General features: G+C 45.1%; 1 protein-coding gene and 2 pseudogenes across 1 annotated transcript; all 3 read left to right on the top strand.

Annotated features, from left to right (window-relative positions):
• Positions 1 to 556: 556 nt before the first annotated feature.
• On the top strand, positions 557 to 1,958 carry LOC101604655 (annotated as a pseudogene).
• A 568-nt stretch (positions 1,959 to 2,526) lies between these two features.
• Tomm5 (translocase of outer mitochondrial membrane 5) lies at positions 2,527 to 7,699 on the top strand. The gene is made up of 2 exons (XM_004658309.2): positions 2,527 to 2,719; positions 7,208 to 7,699. The coding sequence occupies exons 1-2, from the start codon at positions 2,599 to 2,601 to the stop codon at positions 7,240 to 7,242; spliced, it is 156 nt and encodes a 51-aa protein (XP_004658366.1). The 5' UTR covers positions 2,527 to 2,598; the 3' UTR covers positions 7,243 to 7,699.
• Positions 7,700 to 18,362: 10,663 nt separating this feature from the next.
• Positions 18,363 to 19,853, top strand: LOC101607249 (annotated as a pseudogene).

The following is a 19,853-nucleotide window of genomic DNA, read 5'->3' as shown; positions in this document are numbered from 1 at the left end:
CAAAAAAGGACATTCTGGTTAAAGAGAAGGCTTAGCAGTTAAGGTACTTGCCCATAATGCCTAATGACCAGAGTTCAATTCCCCAGTACCTGTGGTATATGCATCTAGAGTTCTTTTGCAGTGAGTAGAGGCCATCCACCCATTCTCTCTCTCTCCTGGGCTTGGTGGTTCATGTCTTTAATCCTAACACTCAGGAGGCAGAGGTAAGAGGATCACTCTGAGTTTGAGGCCACCCTGAGAGTACATAGTAAATTACAAGTCAGTCGGAGGGACAGTGAGATTCTACCTCAAAAAAAAAAAAAAAAAAAAAAGAAGGAGGAGGAGGAGGAAGAAAGGAAGGAAGAGGAAGAAAAGAAGCAAAGCCAAAAGGACCCAAGTTCAATTCCCCTGTGCCCACATAAGCCAGATGCGCAAGGCGGCTCATGCGTCTGGAGTTCATTTACAGTGGCTTAAGGCCCTGGTGCGCCCATTCTCTATCTGCCTTTCTCTCTCTCTCAAATAAATAAGTAATAAATTTTTTTTTAGCTCTTTGTGGTCTTGCTCATGTCTTGGCAACATGGCCAAATACACCAAGAAGGTGGGCAACACTGGTAAGTATGGGACCACTGTGGTGCCTCCCTGTGGAAAAGAGTGAATAAAATTGAAATCAGCCAACAGTCAAGTGCACTCGCTTCTTCTGAACATCTGGGACTGCAGTTCTTGCATGAAAATGGAGGTTGCTGGGGCCTGGACCATTAGAAGACTGAAGGAACTGAAGGACTAATAGAAGGCCTATCATTTGACATATTCCTAGCCTGTAATAATGGTTAATTTATGCAACAATTTTTTAAATTAAAAAAACATTCTGATATTGAAATATGTGAGTAACGTAGTCACCTGATTCATGTCATTATACTTTATAACAGTGCACTAACTTTGAGCCTTCTTCTCATCTGCACAATGTTGATCAGATTTGAACTTTCCTTACTCACGCTGTATTACTAGGCCTATATCATGTAAGGATCAAACGTCTCTAAGAAATGACGTTAAGAAAACGTGAAATATGCTGACTCTAGCAATAAAACTCTGCCCCGCCATTTACTAGTTTCATCATCTCAGGCAAGTTTCATCATTTCTGCCTATTTAACCTATAACAAAAAATTTCAAACATACTCAACATACAAGGACTAGATAAACCAGGTGTGGTGGCGCACACCTTTTTCTTTCTTTTAAATATATACTTTATTTGAGAGACAGAGAGAGAAAGAGAATGGGCACACTAGGGCCTCCAGCCGCTGCAAATGAACTCCAGATGCATGTGCCCCTTTGTGCATCTGGTTTACAAGATTCTTTGGCTTTGCAGGCAAATGCCTTAACCGCCAAGCCATCCCTCCAGCCTGGCACACGCCTTTAATCCCAGCACTCGGGAGGCAGAGGTAGGAGGATGGCCATGAGTTCGAGGCCACCGTGAGACAACATAGTGAATTCCAGGTCAGCCTGAGCTAGAACGAGACCCTACCTCGGGCAAAAAAAAAAAAAAAAAAAAAAAAAAAGCTCTTTCCGCCTGCGGCCGCCACGTCCGCGCATCTGCAGTGGATGGTCGTGCGGACTGCTCCAGTTTCCTGATCAAGAGGAACAAGCAGACGAACAGCACCGAGCCCAGTAAACCGAAGGCCCGCAACTCCTTCCGCTACCACGGGCTGACCCACCGCAAGACCGTGGGAGTCCTGCCGCCCACGGCAAAGGGGTGGTCGTGGTCATGAAGCGGAGATCCGGCCGGCGGAAGCCAGCCACCGCCTACGTGCGACCACCGTCAACAAGAACGCGAGGGCCACCCTCAGCGGCATCGGACACACGATCGCCAGAACAAGTACCGCCCTGAGCTGCGCATGGCAGCCATCCCAAGAGCCAGCGCCCTTCTGCGCAGCCAGAAGCCTGTGGTGGGGAAGAGGGAGCGGACCCGGCCCTCTAAGAACCTGGGGTATTTGTATTTAAAAGCACATTTGTGCAACTTATTTGTTTTTTTCCTTTCTTTAAAATTTTTATTTATATGCAAGGACACATGCGGCACTTTTTTTTTTCCATGTGGGTACTAGGGAATGGAATCCAGGCTCCACGTGGGTACTGGGGAATGGAATCCAGGCAGTCAGCCTTTGCAAGCAAGCACTCAAACTGCACAGCCATCTCTCCAGCCCAATTTGTTGTTTTAAAGAACTCTGTCCTCCAATTTTCTAATCTAGAAAATGAAATTATAATACGTAATTTAAGGAGAACTGTATTGAGTATTCAATACATAGTAGCAATTCTTATTTGGGGGGATGGTAATAGTTATGCGCCCAGCCCCTACCAAGTCTCGTAAAACTACTTGCAGCATTGCGCTTCCACTCTAAGCCTAGACTGTAGAAGAGAGCGGGCAGGAACCCAAGACTGCGGGCGCCCCCTTCAGGCCGCCTTTCTTCGCATGCACCCAGAGAGAGAGGATTGTCCTTCTCAGGTTTCCGTCGCCGGGCGCGGAATCGAAGAGCGGAACAGGAAGTGGGTTGGGCGGAGTTCCGGGTGCGTGGCGATAGCTGCGGAGGAAGAGGACGTCTGGGTGCGAGCTGGGGAGGTTGAGCCGCGATGTTCCGGATCGAAGGCCTCGCTCCGAAGCTGGACCCGGAGGAGATGAAACGCAAGATGCGTGAGGATGTGCTCTCCTCCATACGGAATTTCCTCATCTACGTGGCCCTGCTGCGAGTCAGTGAGTGTCCTCGGGCTGAGACCCCCCTCGCCCACACCACCCATCAGCTTCCAGCCCTGCTTGCTGTCCTGGGTCGTGGGATGCTGAGCTGAGCAGGCTGGGTGCCCGCCTGGGACTTGGCCCTAGTGCGCGCAGTCCAAGGTCTGTCAGTCCTGGGGAAGGACCCAGATGCACGTGGTGGCCCAGCGGCCTGGTTGGTCACTCTGGCTTTGCCCGGTCTTAAGAGCATTTGTATTTAAGGAGCTTGTAAGTATTGTCCCACCTTCATTTCGCAGACCCAGAAACGGTCCCAGAGTCGGGAAATGTCTGGTCCAAGGTCATTTAGCGAGTCAGTGAATGAACCTCACCTGGAATCCCAGGTTAAGCACAGTACCGAAGTGCTGGGCTTTGGGAGCCAACGAAGATATGCTTCTGTTTATTTGTACAGAAGATAATAACTTTTTCTCTTTTGTTTTTCTAAAATGCTTTTATGTACTTAAATTTGCAAGCAGAGAGAGAATGGGAGCGCCAGGGTCTCCAGCCACAGCAAATGAGCGCCAGGTGCATGCACAACTGTCCTGGGAAAAACTTGTCAGGTCAGGACTAAATGGAGTTACAGCAGGAGGGTGACAGACATTCCTGAAGGAACTACCCAGCCATTATCCCTTCCTTGCCTAACAGTGCCCCAGGTCTAGGTTTCCTGCCCCCTTATTTCTCAGGTCACCTGGTTACTCTCAGGTGTTTGGGCTTTGCAGGCAAACGCCTTAGCCACTGACATCTCTTCAGCCCAACTTTTTCTCTTAAGGATTGGGGGGAAGAAAGATGTAAGTCTGTAGGATTCATAAGAATGCCTGAAGCATTTCATTGTCAGAAAGTTCCCTCTATCACTTGATCTGGACCAGAGGTCTTTGGGAGATTAGAACCTAGATTTTGTTGTTGTTTGTTCTGTTTTTGGATTATCAAGGTAGGGTCTCCCTCTAGCCCAGGCCGACTTGGAATTCTCTGCAAGCAAGTACCTTTAACCACTGAGCCATCTCTTCAGCCCAGAGCCTGATTCTTTACGTTCCTTTTGCAAACAAGAGCCCGATTTCAAAGGTTACATATGCAGGGCATCACTGTTAATTAGTGTAACAGCTGGGAGGTATCTTTACAAATCACTTCAATAAACCCGGGGGTGTGGTGGAGCACGCCTTTAATCCCCACACTCAGGAGGCAGAGGTAGGAGAATCACCATGAGCTAGTGGCTACCCTGAGAATAGAGTGAATTCCAGGTCAGCCTGGGCTAGAGTGAGACCCTACCAAAAGAAAAAAAAAAAGACACACACATCAATTTTACTGATATATATCAAAAGTGACTGGCCCCTATCTCCTCATTCTCAATATAACACCCCCCCCCTTTTTTTTTTCTGTGTTTGTATATTGTCTGGTGTGTGAAACGTTACAGGTACTTCAGATAATTGAAGTCTATAGAACACAGTCTTATAGAAGATTGAGTTAGGCCTAGGTGGAACTCTAAGGCTGAGAGCTTCCATTATGCTGGCCCTCTTTCACTGTGTTGCTCTGCCTCCCAGGAGAGGGGAGTAGAAACACTCAGATCCATCTTGCTCACTCAGCAGTGTCTTGCACCTTTGATTTTTTTTTTTCCTTCTCTTTACCTTGGTGGCCTAACTGCCAGTATGTTTGCTGCTCAGTGACCTTTACATTTGATGAATTTTAAGGTGGCTGTAATTTGCATGTTCTGTAATACATCCACTAGAGTGTACAATTCAGTGATTTTTGATGAAGTGTGCAGCTGTCCCCACAGTTTTTTCTGTTGTGTTTGTGTATGTTTATATGAGTGTGGGCAAATGTATTTGTGTGGGTGAGCATGCATGTGTGTGTGTGCTCATGGGTGTGGAGCACAAAGGTCGACATCAGGTGTCTTTCTCAGTTGCTCAATAATTTATTTATTTTTTAATTTATTTTATTTACTCGGGAGAGAGAAGGAGAGAATAGGCACCCCAGGGCTTTCAGCCGCTGCAGACCAACTCCAGATGCATGCGCCACCTTGTGCATCTGGCCTACATGGTCCTGGGGAATCGAACATGAGTCCTTTAGCTTTGGAGGCAATCACCTGAACTGCTAAACCATCCCTCCAGCCCTTCCACTTTATTTTTGAGACAGGCTCTCTCATTGAACTTAATGCTTACCACATTGGCTAGATCAGCTAGCCAGCAAGCCCTAGGTGGGGGGTCCTCCTGTTTTTGTCTTCCAGCACTGAGATTACACTTGCAGAGCCACCATGTCCTTGTACCTGGGTGCTTGTGATCAGAACTCAGGTCCTCATGTTATTGCTGCAAGTGCATTACCAACTAAGTCATCTTCCCAGCCCCTGCCAGTTTTCCAACATTTTCTTCCCACCTAAAAGAAACACTATGCCCACTAGCTGACACTACATTTCCCCTTTCTTTAGTCCTTGGCAACCACTAGTTTAATTTTTTTTAATTTTATTATTTGGGGGGGGGGGAGGAGGCAGATAGAGAATGGGCGCCGTAAGGCCTCCAGCCACTGCAACCAAACTCCAGATGGATGTGCCACCTGTGCATATGGCTGATGTGAGTGTTGGGGGATTGAACCTGGGTCCTTAGGTTTCACCCTAGTTTCTTTTTTCCCCCCAGTTTATTTTCAAGATTAACCCATGTTGTCATATATGTCAGAACATTTTTCACATTTAAGTACAATTCCTTGTATGAATATCCTATATTTTGCTTATATACTTTTAACTGCTGAGCCATCTCTTGAACCCTCAAGGGTTTTTTTTTTTCCATTTTTATTACACACCAGGGCTTGTAGCCACTGCAAACAAACTCCACATGCATGTGCCACCTTGTGCATCTGGCTTTACATGGGTCCTGGGGAATCAAAACCAAGTCCTTGGGCTTTGCAGGCAAGTCCTTAACCACTGTGGCAGTAAGCTTTAGGTTGTTGGGATGAACTTTCAAACCAGGCACAGTTAAGGGAGGAAGGGAATTTATTTGAAGTTTACTGGTCTAGGGAAAGTTTCGTATTGGTAATCCACACAGATAGAGAAAAAGCAACCTCTACCAGCATAGTCTAGCAGCCCCAAGCAGAACTCAAACACTCTGTATATCATTGGCTGGATTTCCAGATCTGATCCGATCACAAATACCTTAGGGCTGGATATAGGGTCCACCCACAGTAGCACCAAGTTAAAAGCTTGAATAAAACTCCTGAATCTATTGGGGGACATCTATTTAAACTATCCACAACCACTAAGTCATCTCTCCAGCCCTCAAATGAATATCTTTTGTGTTTTTGTTTTTAAATATTTATTCATTTATTTGAAAGAGTGAGAGCATGGGTGCACCAGGGCCTCTAGCCACTATAAGCGAATTCCAGACACCTTGTATATCTGGCTTTATGTGGGTTTTGGGAATTGAACCTGGATCCTTTGGCTTTGCAGGCAAGCACCTTAATTGCTAAGCCATCTCTCCAGCCCTCAAATAAGTTTTTAAGATGAAAAATATCATTTTGTGCCAGGTGTGGTGGCACATGCCTTTAATCCCAGCATTTCGGGAGGCAGAGGTAGGAGGATCACCATGAGTTCGAGGCCACCCTGAGACTATATAGTGAATTCCAGGTCAGCCTGAGCTAGAGTGAAACCCTACCTCTAAAAACGAAAGAAAAAAAACACATATATTTCATTTTGTTTCCTCTAGAAGTTTGTCCCTTACACAGATAATATCAACCCCCAGGGCTAGAGTGGTAATGTGCAAGGCCCTGGGTTCTGTCTTTAGTATTGCAAAGTAAATAAATCCTAAAGGGTTATCATTTGAAAGAGTTGGAGTTGGTTTTTATGGCCCCAAGGGAGAGAATTACCTAGAAGAAAGATTTGAAATAATGTAACAATGAACTTTTTTTTTTTTTTTTTTCTGAGGTAGGATCTCACTCCAGCCCAGGCTAACCTGGAATTCACTATGTAGTCTCAGGGTAGCCCTGAATTAATGGCAGTCCTTCTCCCTCTGCCTCCCGAGTGCTGAAATTAAAGGCATATGCCACCATGCCCAGCTTAACAATGAACTTTCTAAAAAATATTTATTTATTTGAGGGAGTGAAAGAGGCAGATAGAATGGGCACTCCAGGGCCTCTAGCAGCTGCAGACAAACTCCAGACACATGTGCCACCTTGTGCATCTGGCTCACATGGGTTCTGGGGAATTGAATCTGAGTCCATTGGCTTTGCAGGCAAGTGCCTTAACTGCTGAGCCATCTCTTCAGCCCACAATAAACTTTGTAGTAATCATAATCGAGTAATACTAGAATGGACTGCTTTGGAAACAGTGAATCCCTTTTGCCGTGTTGTACAGGTAGAGGTGTGTCCACCACTTAGAATTATTTTCAAAAACATACTGACTTAATTCTGTAAGGTTTTCACAAGTCTTAGTTCCGTAATGTAGCCTGTTATACTAGTAGAGCTGAAAACCTAACTTAGGGTTTGTTTTTCTTTCAGCTCCATTTATCTTGAAGAAATTGGACAGCATATGAGGATGGGCAGTTGCATGAAAATACATGACATGAGGAACGTGGCTACAGTTTCTACCCTGTCCTTAATGAATTGGCCCAGAAAGGTGTAAGAACTGCTTGAATGGACAAAAAATTCTACTTGCAAGAACAAGTAGGGCTGTGGTGACTGGCCTTCATAGCTAAAATATCAATAATTTGGGAAGTACAGAAAGATGTTGGGTGCCCTTATTCCTGTGATACTTGGCCTCTGTGAGTGTTGATATAACTGTAAATGATGTCTGACTCCACTTTCTGGCCAGTGTGATTTTAAGGGGATTGTGTCTGGATCAATATTGTCTCCACAGTCGCTTCTGTCTACATGTGACTTCTGTGCAGAGTGTATTTGTAAAGATGAGTTTTATGGAAGTCAGAACACACAGTGACTCAGAAGCACAGAACCATTAGTCTATATTTTTAATAAACATACCAATGCAGAAAACTTGGGCTTTTCTTTTTTCTTATCCCACTTTTTGCTGGAAATCAACACCACTGGTGAGACACTTACACTATTGTGGTAATTATAGCTGTTGTGAGTTCTTGTTAATCCTGAGAAAGTGGCCTTGTGCTTTACTGCCTGCAGTCTCCATGAAAGACAGCATTGCCACATGATTAGACATGTAACACTGCGGTTGTGGGGCAGTGTGTTGTCAAGTAGTTCTCTAGGTTTGTTGGCAAAAGGGGTAATCCTCCCCCCAAGCAATTATATTCATCTCTCGTTAGCCAGTGGGTCTCTTAATAACGTGACGGTACTGTTCATAAATTTTCTGATTCAGATATTGACTATTTGCTATTCATTGTATAATCAGGACTTGGATTTCCTTTGCCTCGTTATGTCCATCATTCATACCATTCTGGTCATCTCTTCTTCCTTTGTGCAATATATTGTGGTGATCTTCCCCCCTACTCCCCACCCCATAGGGTCTCGCTCTAGTCCATGCTGACCTGGAATTCATTCTTTAGCCTTAGAACTCACAGTGGTCTTCCTACCTCTGCCTCCTGAGTGCTGGGATTAACAGTGTGTGTCGTCATACCTGGCTTTTATTTTTTTAAACTTTAAAAATTTGTAAACCTTTTTACTGACAGTTTTCATACATATACTATACACATACACACACACATATGCAAATGTATGGTTTTTTTTTTTTCAAGGTAGGGTCTCACTGTAGCCCAGGCTGACCTGGAATTCACTATGTAGTCTCAGGGTGGCCTCAAACTCACGGTGATCCTCCTACCTCCACCTCCCGAGTGCTGAGATTAAAGGCATGTGCCACCACGCTTGGTTTACATAATATATTTTGATCATAATCCTTCCTGTGACTTTCTTTTGTCCCTCCTCTCCCTTTCTTGGAACATCTTTTCAACTAGTCCATTTTTGATTTTTAAAAATATTTTACTTATTTGTGAGGAGAGAGATAAGAGAGAGACTGTATATGTGTGTACCAGTACCTCTTGCCACTTCAAACTCCAGAAGCATGAGCCATTTTGTGCATTTGACTTTACATGGATACTGGGGAATTGAACCGAGGCCATCAGGGTTTACAAGCAAGAGCCTTTAACCACTGAGCTATCTTCCCAGCCCCTTCCACTTATATTTTTTAAAAAAAATATTTATTTGAGAGAGAAAAAGGGAGGAAGAGAGAAAGAATGGGCACTCCAGGGCCTCTAGCCACTGCAAATGAACTTCAGACACATGTACCACCTTGTGCATCTGGTGTTATGTGGGTCCTGGGAATTGAACCTGAGTCCTTGGCTCTATAGGCAAGTGCCTTAACCGCTAAGCCATCTCTCCAGCACCCCTCTTATATTTTGGTGTCCCAATCCACTTTCTGCTTTCTTGTTTTGTTTTGTTGTTTTCCTCAAGGTAGGTTCTCTTTCTTGCCCAGGCTGGCCTTAAACTCCTACCTCTGTCTCCCAAGTGCTGAGATTAAAGGCATGTAACACCATGCTCACTCAGCCTCACCTGTCCTTTGTTACGGAATGTGGTTCTGGAGTATCAAGTAAAGGCAATCAGGAGTTTTAAACTAAATTTGTTGCAATTTTATCTCTTGACAAGTGGGATTATGGAGTCTATTAGGGAAGAAAAATCTTTTTTGTAACTCATTTGAATCAGAGTTGATCATAGTTTTCTTCTTTTTTTTTTTTCCAAGGTAGGGTTTCACTCTAGCCCAAGACCTGGAATTCATTATTTAGTTTCAGGTTGGCCTCGAACTCACTGTGATCCTTCTACCTCTGCTTCCTGAGTACAAGAATTTTTTTTTTTAATTTTTATTAGCATTTTCCATGATTATAGAAAAAATCCCATGGTAATTCCCTCCCTCCCCACCCCCCACACTTTCCCCTTTGAAATTCCATTCTCCATCATATTACCTCCCCATCACAATCATTGTACTTACATATATACAATATCAACCTATTAAGTACCCTCCTCCCTTTCTCTTCCCTTTATGCCTCCTTTTTAACTTACTGGCCTCTGCTACTAAGTATTTTCCTTCTCAGGCAGAAGCCCAATCTGTAGCTAGGATCCACATATGAGGGAGAACATGTGGTGCTTGGCTTTCTGGGCCTGGGTTACCTCACTTAGTATAATCCTTTCCCGATCCATCCATTTTTCTGCAAATTTCATAACTTCATTTTTCTTTACCGCTGAGTAGAACTCCATTGTATAAATGTGCCACATCTTCATTATCCACTCATCAGTTGAGGGGCATCTAGGCTGGTTCCATTTCCCAGCTATTATAAGTTGAGCAGCAATAAACATGGTTGAGCGCGTACTTCCAAGGAAATTCTTTTTACATTTCTTTTTTTTTTTTTTTTTTTTTTTTTGGTTTTTCGAGGTAGGGTCTCACTCTGGCCCAGACTGACCTGGAATTCACTATGGAGTCTCAGGGTAGCCTTGAACTCACGGCGATCCTCCTACCGCTGCCTCCCGAGTGCTGGGATTAAAGGTGCGCGCCACCACGCCCGGCCTTTTTACATTTCTTAAAGGCCCACACAGGCTCTCAGACCACATGTCCTCTCAGTGCCTGGCACTACCTACATAAGACCAGTATAGCAGGAGGAAAAGGTGATATCAAAATAGAGCTGGGCATGGTGGCACACGCCTTTAATTCCAGCACTTGGGAAGCAAAGGTAGGTGGATCGCCATGAGTTCGAGGCCATCCTGAGACTACATAGTAAATTCCAGGTGGGCCTTGGCTAGAGTGAAACCCTACCTCCAAAAAAAAAAAAAAAAAAACCAATAAGATAAAAGACTCATTGAGAGGTGGGAGGGATATGATGGAGAGTAGAGTTGTGAAGGGAAAAAATAAAAATAAGCCAGGTGTAGTGGGGCATGCCTTTAATCTCGGCTTTTAGGAGGCAGAGGTAGGAGGATTACCATGAGTTCAAGGCCACCCTGAGACTACATCATGAATTCCAGGTCAGCCTGGGCTAGAATAAAGTCATACTTCAAAAAATAAAAATATATATATGAGGATATGTGATATTGTGTGAGCCACAGAAGGTTTTGTGTGTGTGCTAACACAGGCATCTGTATCTTTTTCTACTTGGAAATATAATAGGAGGTAGCTGATTTCATCAATTGATTAGGATGCTGGATGGTAGAGAATTTTGTCAGTCAACTATGTACACACAGAAAAATACTGTTTCTTAGGCAAAGGTAACTTTATATAGTTGTAAAATTCCATTTATAAAGAAACATTAAGAACTTTATATAGCTGTATAAAAAACAACTAAAGGGGTTTTTTTTGTTTTGTTTTGTTTTTTTTTGTCAAGGTAGGGTCTCACTCTTAGCCCAGGCTGACCTGGAATTCACTTTGTACTTTCAAGGTGCCCTCAAACTCATGGCATTCCTCCTACCTCTACCTCCCAATAAAATCCTCAAAAAAAAAATTACATATATATGCATAAACAAGTATGTATGTTTTTGAGGTAGGGTCTCATTCTAGCGCAGGCTGACCTGAAATTCACTATGTAGTCTTAGGCTGGCCTCAAACTCAGCAATCCTCCTACACCTACCTTAAATATTTAGAGGGCAGTTTGGTGGATGTCATAGCCTCATGCCTCTGGGATGAATCTCCAAACCAGTTCACGGGATATTTCAGGCTTGCAGATGCAGGAGAACTTCCTTATGGTGGCAGCAGCTGTCCCCCTTTCATAGGTCCATGCAGAGGAAAACTAGCACCTCCAAGAGTAAGCACATACCCTGCCAACAGCAGTGAGCCCAGCTCAAGCACTCTGCATATCTTAGGCTGGAAACAGATCGGCCCCCAGAGACACCTCTTCCAGCCAATTAGCTGGAGATCCAAATTTTAATAAAAACACCCGAGTCTAAGCTGGGCGTGGTGGTGCACACCTTTAAATCCCAGCACTCGGGAGGCAGAGGTAGGAGGATAGCCATGAGTTCAAAGCCACCGAGACTACATAGTGAATTACAGGTCAGCTTGGACTAGAGTAAGACCCTACCTCAAAAAACCAAAACAAACAAACAAACAAAAAAAAACACCTGAGTCTATTGGGGAGACATGCATTTAAATTACCACAGTGGGGGCTGGAGAGATGGCTTAGCGGTTAAGCGCTTGCCTGTGAAGCCTAAGGACCCCGGTTCGAGGCTCGGTTCCCCAGGTCCCACGTTAGCCAGATGCACAAGGGGGCGCACGCGTCTGGAGTTCATTTGCAGAGGCTGGAAGCCCTGGCGCGCCCATTCTCTCTCCCTCTATCTGTCTTTCTCTCTGTGTCTGTTGCTCTCAAATAAATAAATAAATAAAAATTATTTAAATAAATAAATAAATAAATTACCACAATGGGCATAATATAACTATTTGGTGACACAACAGTAATAGTTTTCCCCCTTAGGGCTTATGAGCTCAGCCTTTTTCAGTATCCAGCATGAATTCCCTCCTGTGGAGTGGGCCTCAAACCCAATCAGGGAACAACTGACTTCCCCCATAACAGACATGCCATCATTGCAACAGTTAGTACATTTGCCTGGCTGGCCATTCCTAAAGCTTGCAGGGTCCACTGCTGATTTAGACTGTTGATGACTTTTACCCCCAACAAGCTACATAGCTCTTTCCACCATGATCACAGCTAGTCAACATGCTTCCAGCTCATCTCCAGCTTGATTTCTCAGTAACCTGCAGCCCAAGCATGTGGGGTCTTCAGCAGTAGGGTCTTACCATCTAGTTCTTTGGGCAACCAAGAGCCCTGGCAATAACCTGTAATGTTTTGGGGATATCAGGGATTTCCCTGGCCAGTGACTCCCAGGAAAGTATTCCACACCTGGTAATGAAATTTATTGCTTCGGAGCATAACATTATCCACCTGCACAGGACACTTCTCACTCTAAAACATATTAGCTAGCAAAAAAGTAAATTTCCATATGGCTTATGCATAACAACTTAAGTGTTTTTGGTTTGTTTTTTTTTGTTTGGTTGGTTGGTTTTTGGTTTTCTGAGGTAGGGTCTCACTGTAGCAGCTGGAGGCCCTAGCATGCCCATTCTCTTCCTGTCTTCTCTCTGCCACTTTCTCTCCTACAAATAAATAAATAATACAATGCATTCAGTCCAACATGAAAAGTCACCATAGATCTTATCAGTCCTAATGATGTTCAAACATCTCCATAATCCAAGGTCTTTTAACTGAGCCATAACACCAAAAATCCCCCCCAAAAAACATGGCACAGAATATTCACACTGCAAAAGATGGCATTGGACATAGCAAAGAAATACTCAACCAGTACAAATATCAAACTCTAGCTTCAAGTCCGACAACTCTAGTCAGTGACAAATCTCCAAGTTCGGTAATTTTAACCAGCAACAAGTCTCTGGAGTTTCAGTTCCGCCCCTCCTGCTAAGCTACTTACAGTCCTGGAAAACTTCACTGGGGCCAGCAGCTTTCCTTAGCAGCCATCTCATGGTCCCGGCGTCTCCACTGGGTCCCCACTGCAATCCACAGTTCATCCTCATGGCCCCATGGGGTCTCCATGCAGGCATCCAGCAAACCTGCTTCACACTGTGGCCATTTCCAAAACACAAGACCGTGTTGCAAACTCAATGACCCTCTCTTTCCTGCATTTTTATATTCCACAATACCAGGTAGGGTGCCAATTTGTTAATCCAGGGGGAAATAAAGCAGGCTTTGGGGCTGGAGGGATGGCTTAGTGGTTAAGGCCTTTGCCTGCAAAGCCAAAGGACCTAGATTAGATTCCTCCAGGACCCACGTAAGCCAGATGCACAAGGTGGTACATGTGTCTGGAGTTCATTTGCTGGAGGCCCTGGCGTGCCCATTCTCTCCCTTTCTGACTCAAATAAATAAATACTTTAAAAAAAAAATGCTGACTTTGAAGAGCAGGACACTTCTTGAGCACTCAGGCCCCTTCAAAAAAAGAGTCTACTTCCTTCCTGTTGCCCCAAAGCAGGTCAGCTGGCCCAATTTTAAAGGTTTTAATCTCTCATATAATTGCAGCTGAATGGGCAGAAGTTTTGCCCCAAAGATTCCTTTCTGTGCCATATCCCTCTAAACACACCAGTCCATTTCTATACAAAGCAACCCTGAACAAGTTTTCAGGACATGGGCAAATAGCAAGCCTCTCACACAAACTGCTTCTAGCCCAGTCCAAGCTTTTTCTCTCCCTCATAAGCCAAACCTCACAGCCCATAGTTCTTACTGCATTCAGGTCTTTCATCTCTGACCAGAATAGTTCATGAAGCTGTACTTACAGCACTGCAAGGCATCTCTTAGGCCAAGGTTTCAAATCCTCCCACATTCCTCTTGAAAATCAACTCCAAAAGGACAAAGCCACACAGGTGTCTAGCAGCAATGCCACTCTCGGTACCAACATTACTGTTACAGTCAGGTTTGCATTGCTGGCAGAAACCACCCGACCAAGAGCACCTTTTGGGTAAAAAGGATTTATTTTGGCTTATAGACTCGAGGGGAAGCTCCATGATGGCAGGGGAAATTATGACATGAGCAGAGGGTGGACATCACGCCCTCGCCAACATCAGGTGGACAACAGCAATAGGATAGTGTGCCAAACACTGGCAAGGGATCACTGGCTATAACACCCATATGCCTGCCCCCAACATTACACTGCCTCCAAGAGGTGTTAATCCCCAAATCTCCATCAGCTGGGAACCTAGCATTCAGAACACCTCAGTTTATGGGGCACACCTGAATCAAACTACCACGTCAAACCTGGAATGTTAGGTTTCGCAGACAAGTGCCATAACTTCTGACCCACCTCTCTGGCTCCATTTTTTAAAAATATTCATTTATTTATTTATCAGAAAGGCAGATAGAACGGGGCACCAGAGCCTCCAACCACTGCAAACAAACTTCAGATGCATATGCTCCCTTGTGCAGCTGGCTTATGTGGGTACTGGGGAATCAAACCTGGGTCCTTTGACTTTGCAGGCACACATCTTAACTGCTAAGCCATCCCTCCAGCCACCACTCCCCCATTTTTATTTTTTTACTAGAGTGAGTAAACCAGGGCCTCCTGCCACTGTATGAACTCCTGACACATGCATCACTTTGTGCATCTGACTTTATGTGCGTACTAGGGAATTGAACCCAGGCTCTCAGGTGTGTAAGCAAGGGCCTTTAACCACTGAGCCATTTCTCCAGCCCTCTAAAGAAAAAAAAATTTTTTTGTTTTGTTTTTTGAGGTAGGGTCTCACTGTAGCTCAGGCTGACCTGGAATTCACTATGGAGTCTCAGAGTGGCCTCAAACTCACTTTAATCCTCCTACCTCTGCCTCCTGAGTGCTGGGATTAAAGGCTAAAAAATTTGTTTAATCTATTTATTTGCATGTGTGTATATGGGCATTCCAGGATCTCTTGCTGCTACAGGTGAATACCAGATGCTATACCACTTCTTACTTCTGGCTTGATATGGAACCCTGGCCAGCAGGCTTTGCAAACAAGCACTTTTAACCTCTGAGCCATCTCTCCAGCCCTCCTGTTTTTGTTGTTGTTGTTGTTTGAGGTAGAATCTCAAGTCTAGTCCAGGCTGACCTGGAATTCACTCTGTAAATCTAGGCTGGCTTTCATTGTGGAAAACAGTGTGGAGGTTCCTAAAGCAGCTAGAGATTGATCTACCATATGACCCAGCTATAGCGCTCCTAGGCATATATCCAAAGGACTCATCTCATTTCCTTAGAAGTACATGCTCAACCATGTTTATTGCTGCTCAATTTATAATAGCCGGGAAATGGAACCAGCCTAGATGTCCCTCAACAGATGAGTGGATAATGAAGATGTGGTACATTTATACAATGGAGTTCTACTCAGCGGTAAAGAAAAATGAAGTTATGGAATTTGCAGAAAAATGGATGGACCTGGAAAGTATTATACTAAGTCAGGTAACCCAGGCCCAGAAAGCCAAGCGCCACATGTTCTCTCTCATATGTGGATCCTAGCTACAGATGACTGGGCTTCTGCGTGAGAATGAAAATACTTAGTAGCAGAGGCCAGTAAGTTGAAAAGGAGACATAAAGGGAAGAGAAAGGAAGGGAGGAGGATACTTAATAGGTTGATATTGTATATATGTAATTACAATGATTGTAATGGGGAGGTAATATGATGGAGAATGGAATTTCAAACGGGAAAGTGTGGGGGTGGGGAGGGAGGGAATTACCATGGGATATATTTTATAATCATGGAAAATGTTAATAAAAATTTAAAAAAAAAAATCTAGGCTGGCTTTGAACTCACAGCAATCCTCCTACCTCTGCCTCTGATTAAAGGCATGTGCCACCACACCCAGCTGATATTTTTTGTTGTGTTTTTTGTTTTGTTTTGTTTTTATTTATTTATTTGAGAGTGACAGAGAGAAAGAAGCAGATAGAAAGAGAATTGGCACGCCAGGGCCTCCAAGCACTGCAAACAAACTCCAGACATGTGCGCCCCCTTTGCATCTTGCTAACGGAGGTCCTGGGGAATTGAGCCTTGAACCAGGGACCTTAGGCTTCACAGGCAAGCGCTTAACCACTAAGCATCTCTCCAGCCCTTTGTTGTGTTTTTTGAACAGGGTCTCATGTACTCCAGGCTGGCCCCAAACTCCTTAAGTAGCTGAGGATGACCTGCAACACCTGATCTGCATGCCTTCACATCCCAATTGCTAGAGTCACAGACATGGGCCACCACGTCTGGCAGTATATCCACTTCTTAGTTAAGGTGCAGATTTTTTTCTTTTAAGAACATGCAGTTTGTAACACCATAGTCATGAATACTGGCCCTGAAGATAAGCAGATGCAGCTTTGAGTCCTAACTCTACCAAGGGTTTCTAAATTCATTTTCAACTGTAAAATTAGGATAATAAAAACATCTGTTGGGGATGGAGAGATGGCTCAGTGGTTACAGCACTTGCCTACAAAGCCTAACTACCTGGGTTTGATTTCCCAGTACCCATATAAACTCAGATGCACACAGTGGCACATGCATCTGGAGTTTGTTTTCAGTGGCTGGAAGCCCTGAAAGGCCTATTCTGCTTTCTTCTCTCTTCCTCTCTCTCTTTATTTGCAAATAAATAAAAATATTTTAAAAGAAGAAACCCATCTGTTGGGGCTGAGGAGATGGCTCAGCAGTTAAAGGCACTTGCTTGCAAAGCCTGCTGGCCTGGGAACAACTCCCCAGTTCCCATATAAAGCCAGATGTAGAAAGTAGTATGTACATCTCGAGTTCATTTGCAAAGGCAAGAGGCCCTAGAACAACCATCCTTTTTTCTTTAGTCTTGGGGTGGCCTTGAACTCATGGTGTTCATCTTACCTCTGCCTCCCAAGTGCTGGGATTAAAGGAGTGTACCACCATGCCTGGCCACAAATAAAACGTGTTTTTTTTTAAATCTAGCACCAAGAGCCATAGATTGTTGCTAGAAAATTTTCAGTGCCAGGGATGGGATATCTTCCAGTGAGTTGTTGGCCAGGGAGATCCCTGATGCCCCCAAAACATTATAGGCCATTGCCGAGGCCCTTGGTATCCCCCCATGAATAGAGGGTAAGACCCTATTGCTGAAGATTTCATATACTTGGGCTGCAAGGCCACTGAGAAATCTTGCTGGAACTGAGCTGATAACCTCCTCCATGTAGACCAGCTGACAGAAAGCTGGAAGAAGCCATTCTGCATGCAGTTCAATGGGAGAAAGAAATCACCAGTGAAGATACTCATCAATGGACACTGCAAGCCTTATAATTGGCCAGCCAGGCCAATAGTGGCACATCTGTTATGGGGAAAACCAACTGCCCTCTGATTGGACTGGAGGCCTGCTCCATGGGAAGGGAATATATCCCTGATATTAAAAACTTAAAACAGGAATCATGAGCCGTAGGGGTGTAATGTCTGCTGTTATCTGGCCAAATGTATATACTATGCTTATCAAACTGCCCAGTAAGCACTTCTGTTAATGTTCACACCCTTGTATTAATGCTACTTTCACTTTTGGTAGAGAATCTTCTCTTTTCAGATGGCAGTGACCTTGGGATGACTCAGAAGATACATGGTGATGGAAAGAAATGACCACAGTGCTTAGTACTGTATTATCTGTATCACACCTTCCAAGGCTCAGGGTCTAATGCGGAAGAGGTGGCGGAAAGAATATAAGAGCCAAAGGAAGGGCAGGACTCCATACAACATGCTCCCTCCAGATGCAAAATGGCCTGGATATCCATGGCCTCACAATGCCTGACACTACCTGCATAAGACCATCTTAAGAGGAGGAAAAGATCATGACATCAGATTATCCAGGGTGCCGGGGTTGGGGGGGGGGGTCTTTGCAGCACTCTGGGGTCGGTGGAGCACATAGCTACCGTTGTAGCAGCTCTCGGGATGGCTCGGATCTGGACTTCTCTGCTTCGTCTTGGGAGATTCGGGTTCTCGGAGCCTCTTTAGTGCCAGAGTTCAGGCCGTAGGCAGCAGGGCAGCAGCCAGAAAATAGAACCTCTGGATGGATTCTTCCTGGGAAGCTTTGCTCATTTGCAGCTGCTGGACGATGTCACTCATTAACATCTGTCTGTCAGCATAGTCACAACATCATTTCACTGTGATATCAGGGACTCACCTCCGAATTCTGTATAGAAAGACCATCTGGATCCCAGTCTTTCAATGGCTTCAAGACAAATGGAAGTGCCTGCTCTTGGGCCTAGGGAGCCTCTAGGCAAGATGTCCCTGCCCATCGGGATGTGCCGCAGGGCATTCAGCTATGATGATGCCCTCGACGACCCTGTGCCCATGACTCCTCCTTCATCGGACATGGGTGGCATCCCTTGGAAGCCAGTGATTCCAGAGCGCAAGTATCAGCACCTTGCCAAGGTGGATGAAGGAGAGGGCAGTGGCTCTCCCAATGCCACGACCCCATCAGCAGCCACTGACAGTGCAGACAAGATCCCTGTGGTGAAGGCCAAAGCTACCCATGTCATTGCCCCGGCCAGCGGGGCTTCAACGGGAGCACGGACCCTAGAAAACCTGGAATGAATGGGACAAGAGACACGAAGGAATCTGACAGCAAGACAGGAGTCTGATCAAGCTGCAATTTTTATTTTTCTCAGGGCGCCTTTTATACAGCAGAACAGGGGAGCTGGTCAGTAGTTTAGGTATTGCTACAATTCTGTTTTAGACAGGATAAGGTCATAGGCCCAAGGCCACAAGATGTTCAGCAGGATAAGGCCCCAGCCTTAACGCCCCAAGATTAACAACTTTAATAGCTGCAGGCTATGACTTTCCAGAACAGACAACTTATCACAAAATGGAGTCATTATTCAAGGTGGAGGCACTTTTGGTTGTTTAGTGCCTAGAAGCCTGACCAGAAACTGGCCTTTGGCAAAGGATAAGATTCTATAAGCAGTCCACATTCCAGGAGTACCTAAGAAAGCTGGATGGGCCAGTTTTCTAAATAATAGGTCAACTTACAAGCAGGCCCAGGCAAAATGGAGAGGCTTTTGCTCTATGGCTCCCGACATGTCATCATGAAGTCTCTGATCACAAAACAGACTCAGGGTAGCATCCAACGTTTTGAACAACAGGCAGGGCTGAGAGATGCTAGATACACCCCCCCCCCCACAAAGGCCTCACCACTGAGGAGACCAAGTACCTCCGAGTGGCAGAAGCACTCCATAAACTGAAGCTGTAGAGTGCAGAGAAAACGAAAGAGCAGCAGCCTGCTTCTTCCCAGTCCACCCCGAGCAGCACCCCTCACTCGTCCCCTAAGCAGAAATCCAGAGGCTGATTCCCCTCTGGTCCCTCCGCAGCCTTACCTGGCTCAAATCTCAGCACCATGGATCCTGGAAGCAGAATGATGGGAACTCATCAGATAAATGGAGCTTCTTTGGACCAAGACTGCTGCAGAAATCTGATTCTGGAGGTTTCATCATCCAGACCTATAAAGGGGCCCAGAAACCCTCTTCCATGGAGCTGATGCATGCCCAAGCCTCCCGAATGTCCAAAGATCCAGCCACCTTAAAGCCACCCAAGATGGACATCCCAGTGGTAGAAGGGAAGAAACCAGCACCGAGGACCCATAACCTCAAGCCTCATGACTTGAATGTGCTCACCCCCACTGGCTTCTAGCACGCGCATCCTATCCCAGGACTCTCCTGG

The sequence above is a fragment of the Jaculus jaculus genome, chromosome 1 (assembly GCF_020740685.1).
Source record: "Jaculus jaculus isolate mJacJac1 chromosome 1, mJacJac1.mat.Y.cur, whole genome shotgun sequence".
In the NCBI taxonomy this organism is placed as follows: domain Eukaryota; kingdom Metazoa; phylum Chordata; class Mammalia; order Rodentia; family Dipodidae; genus Jaculus; species Jaculus jaculus.
Note: the sequence above shows the minus strand (reverse complement) of the source record. Positions and strands in the feature narration are given on the sequence as shown.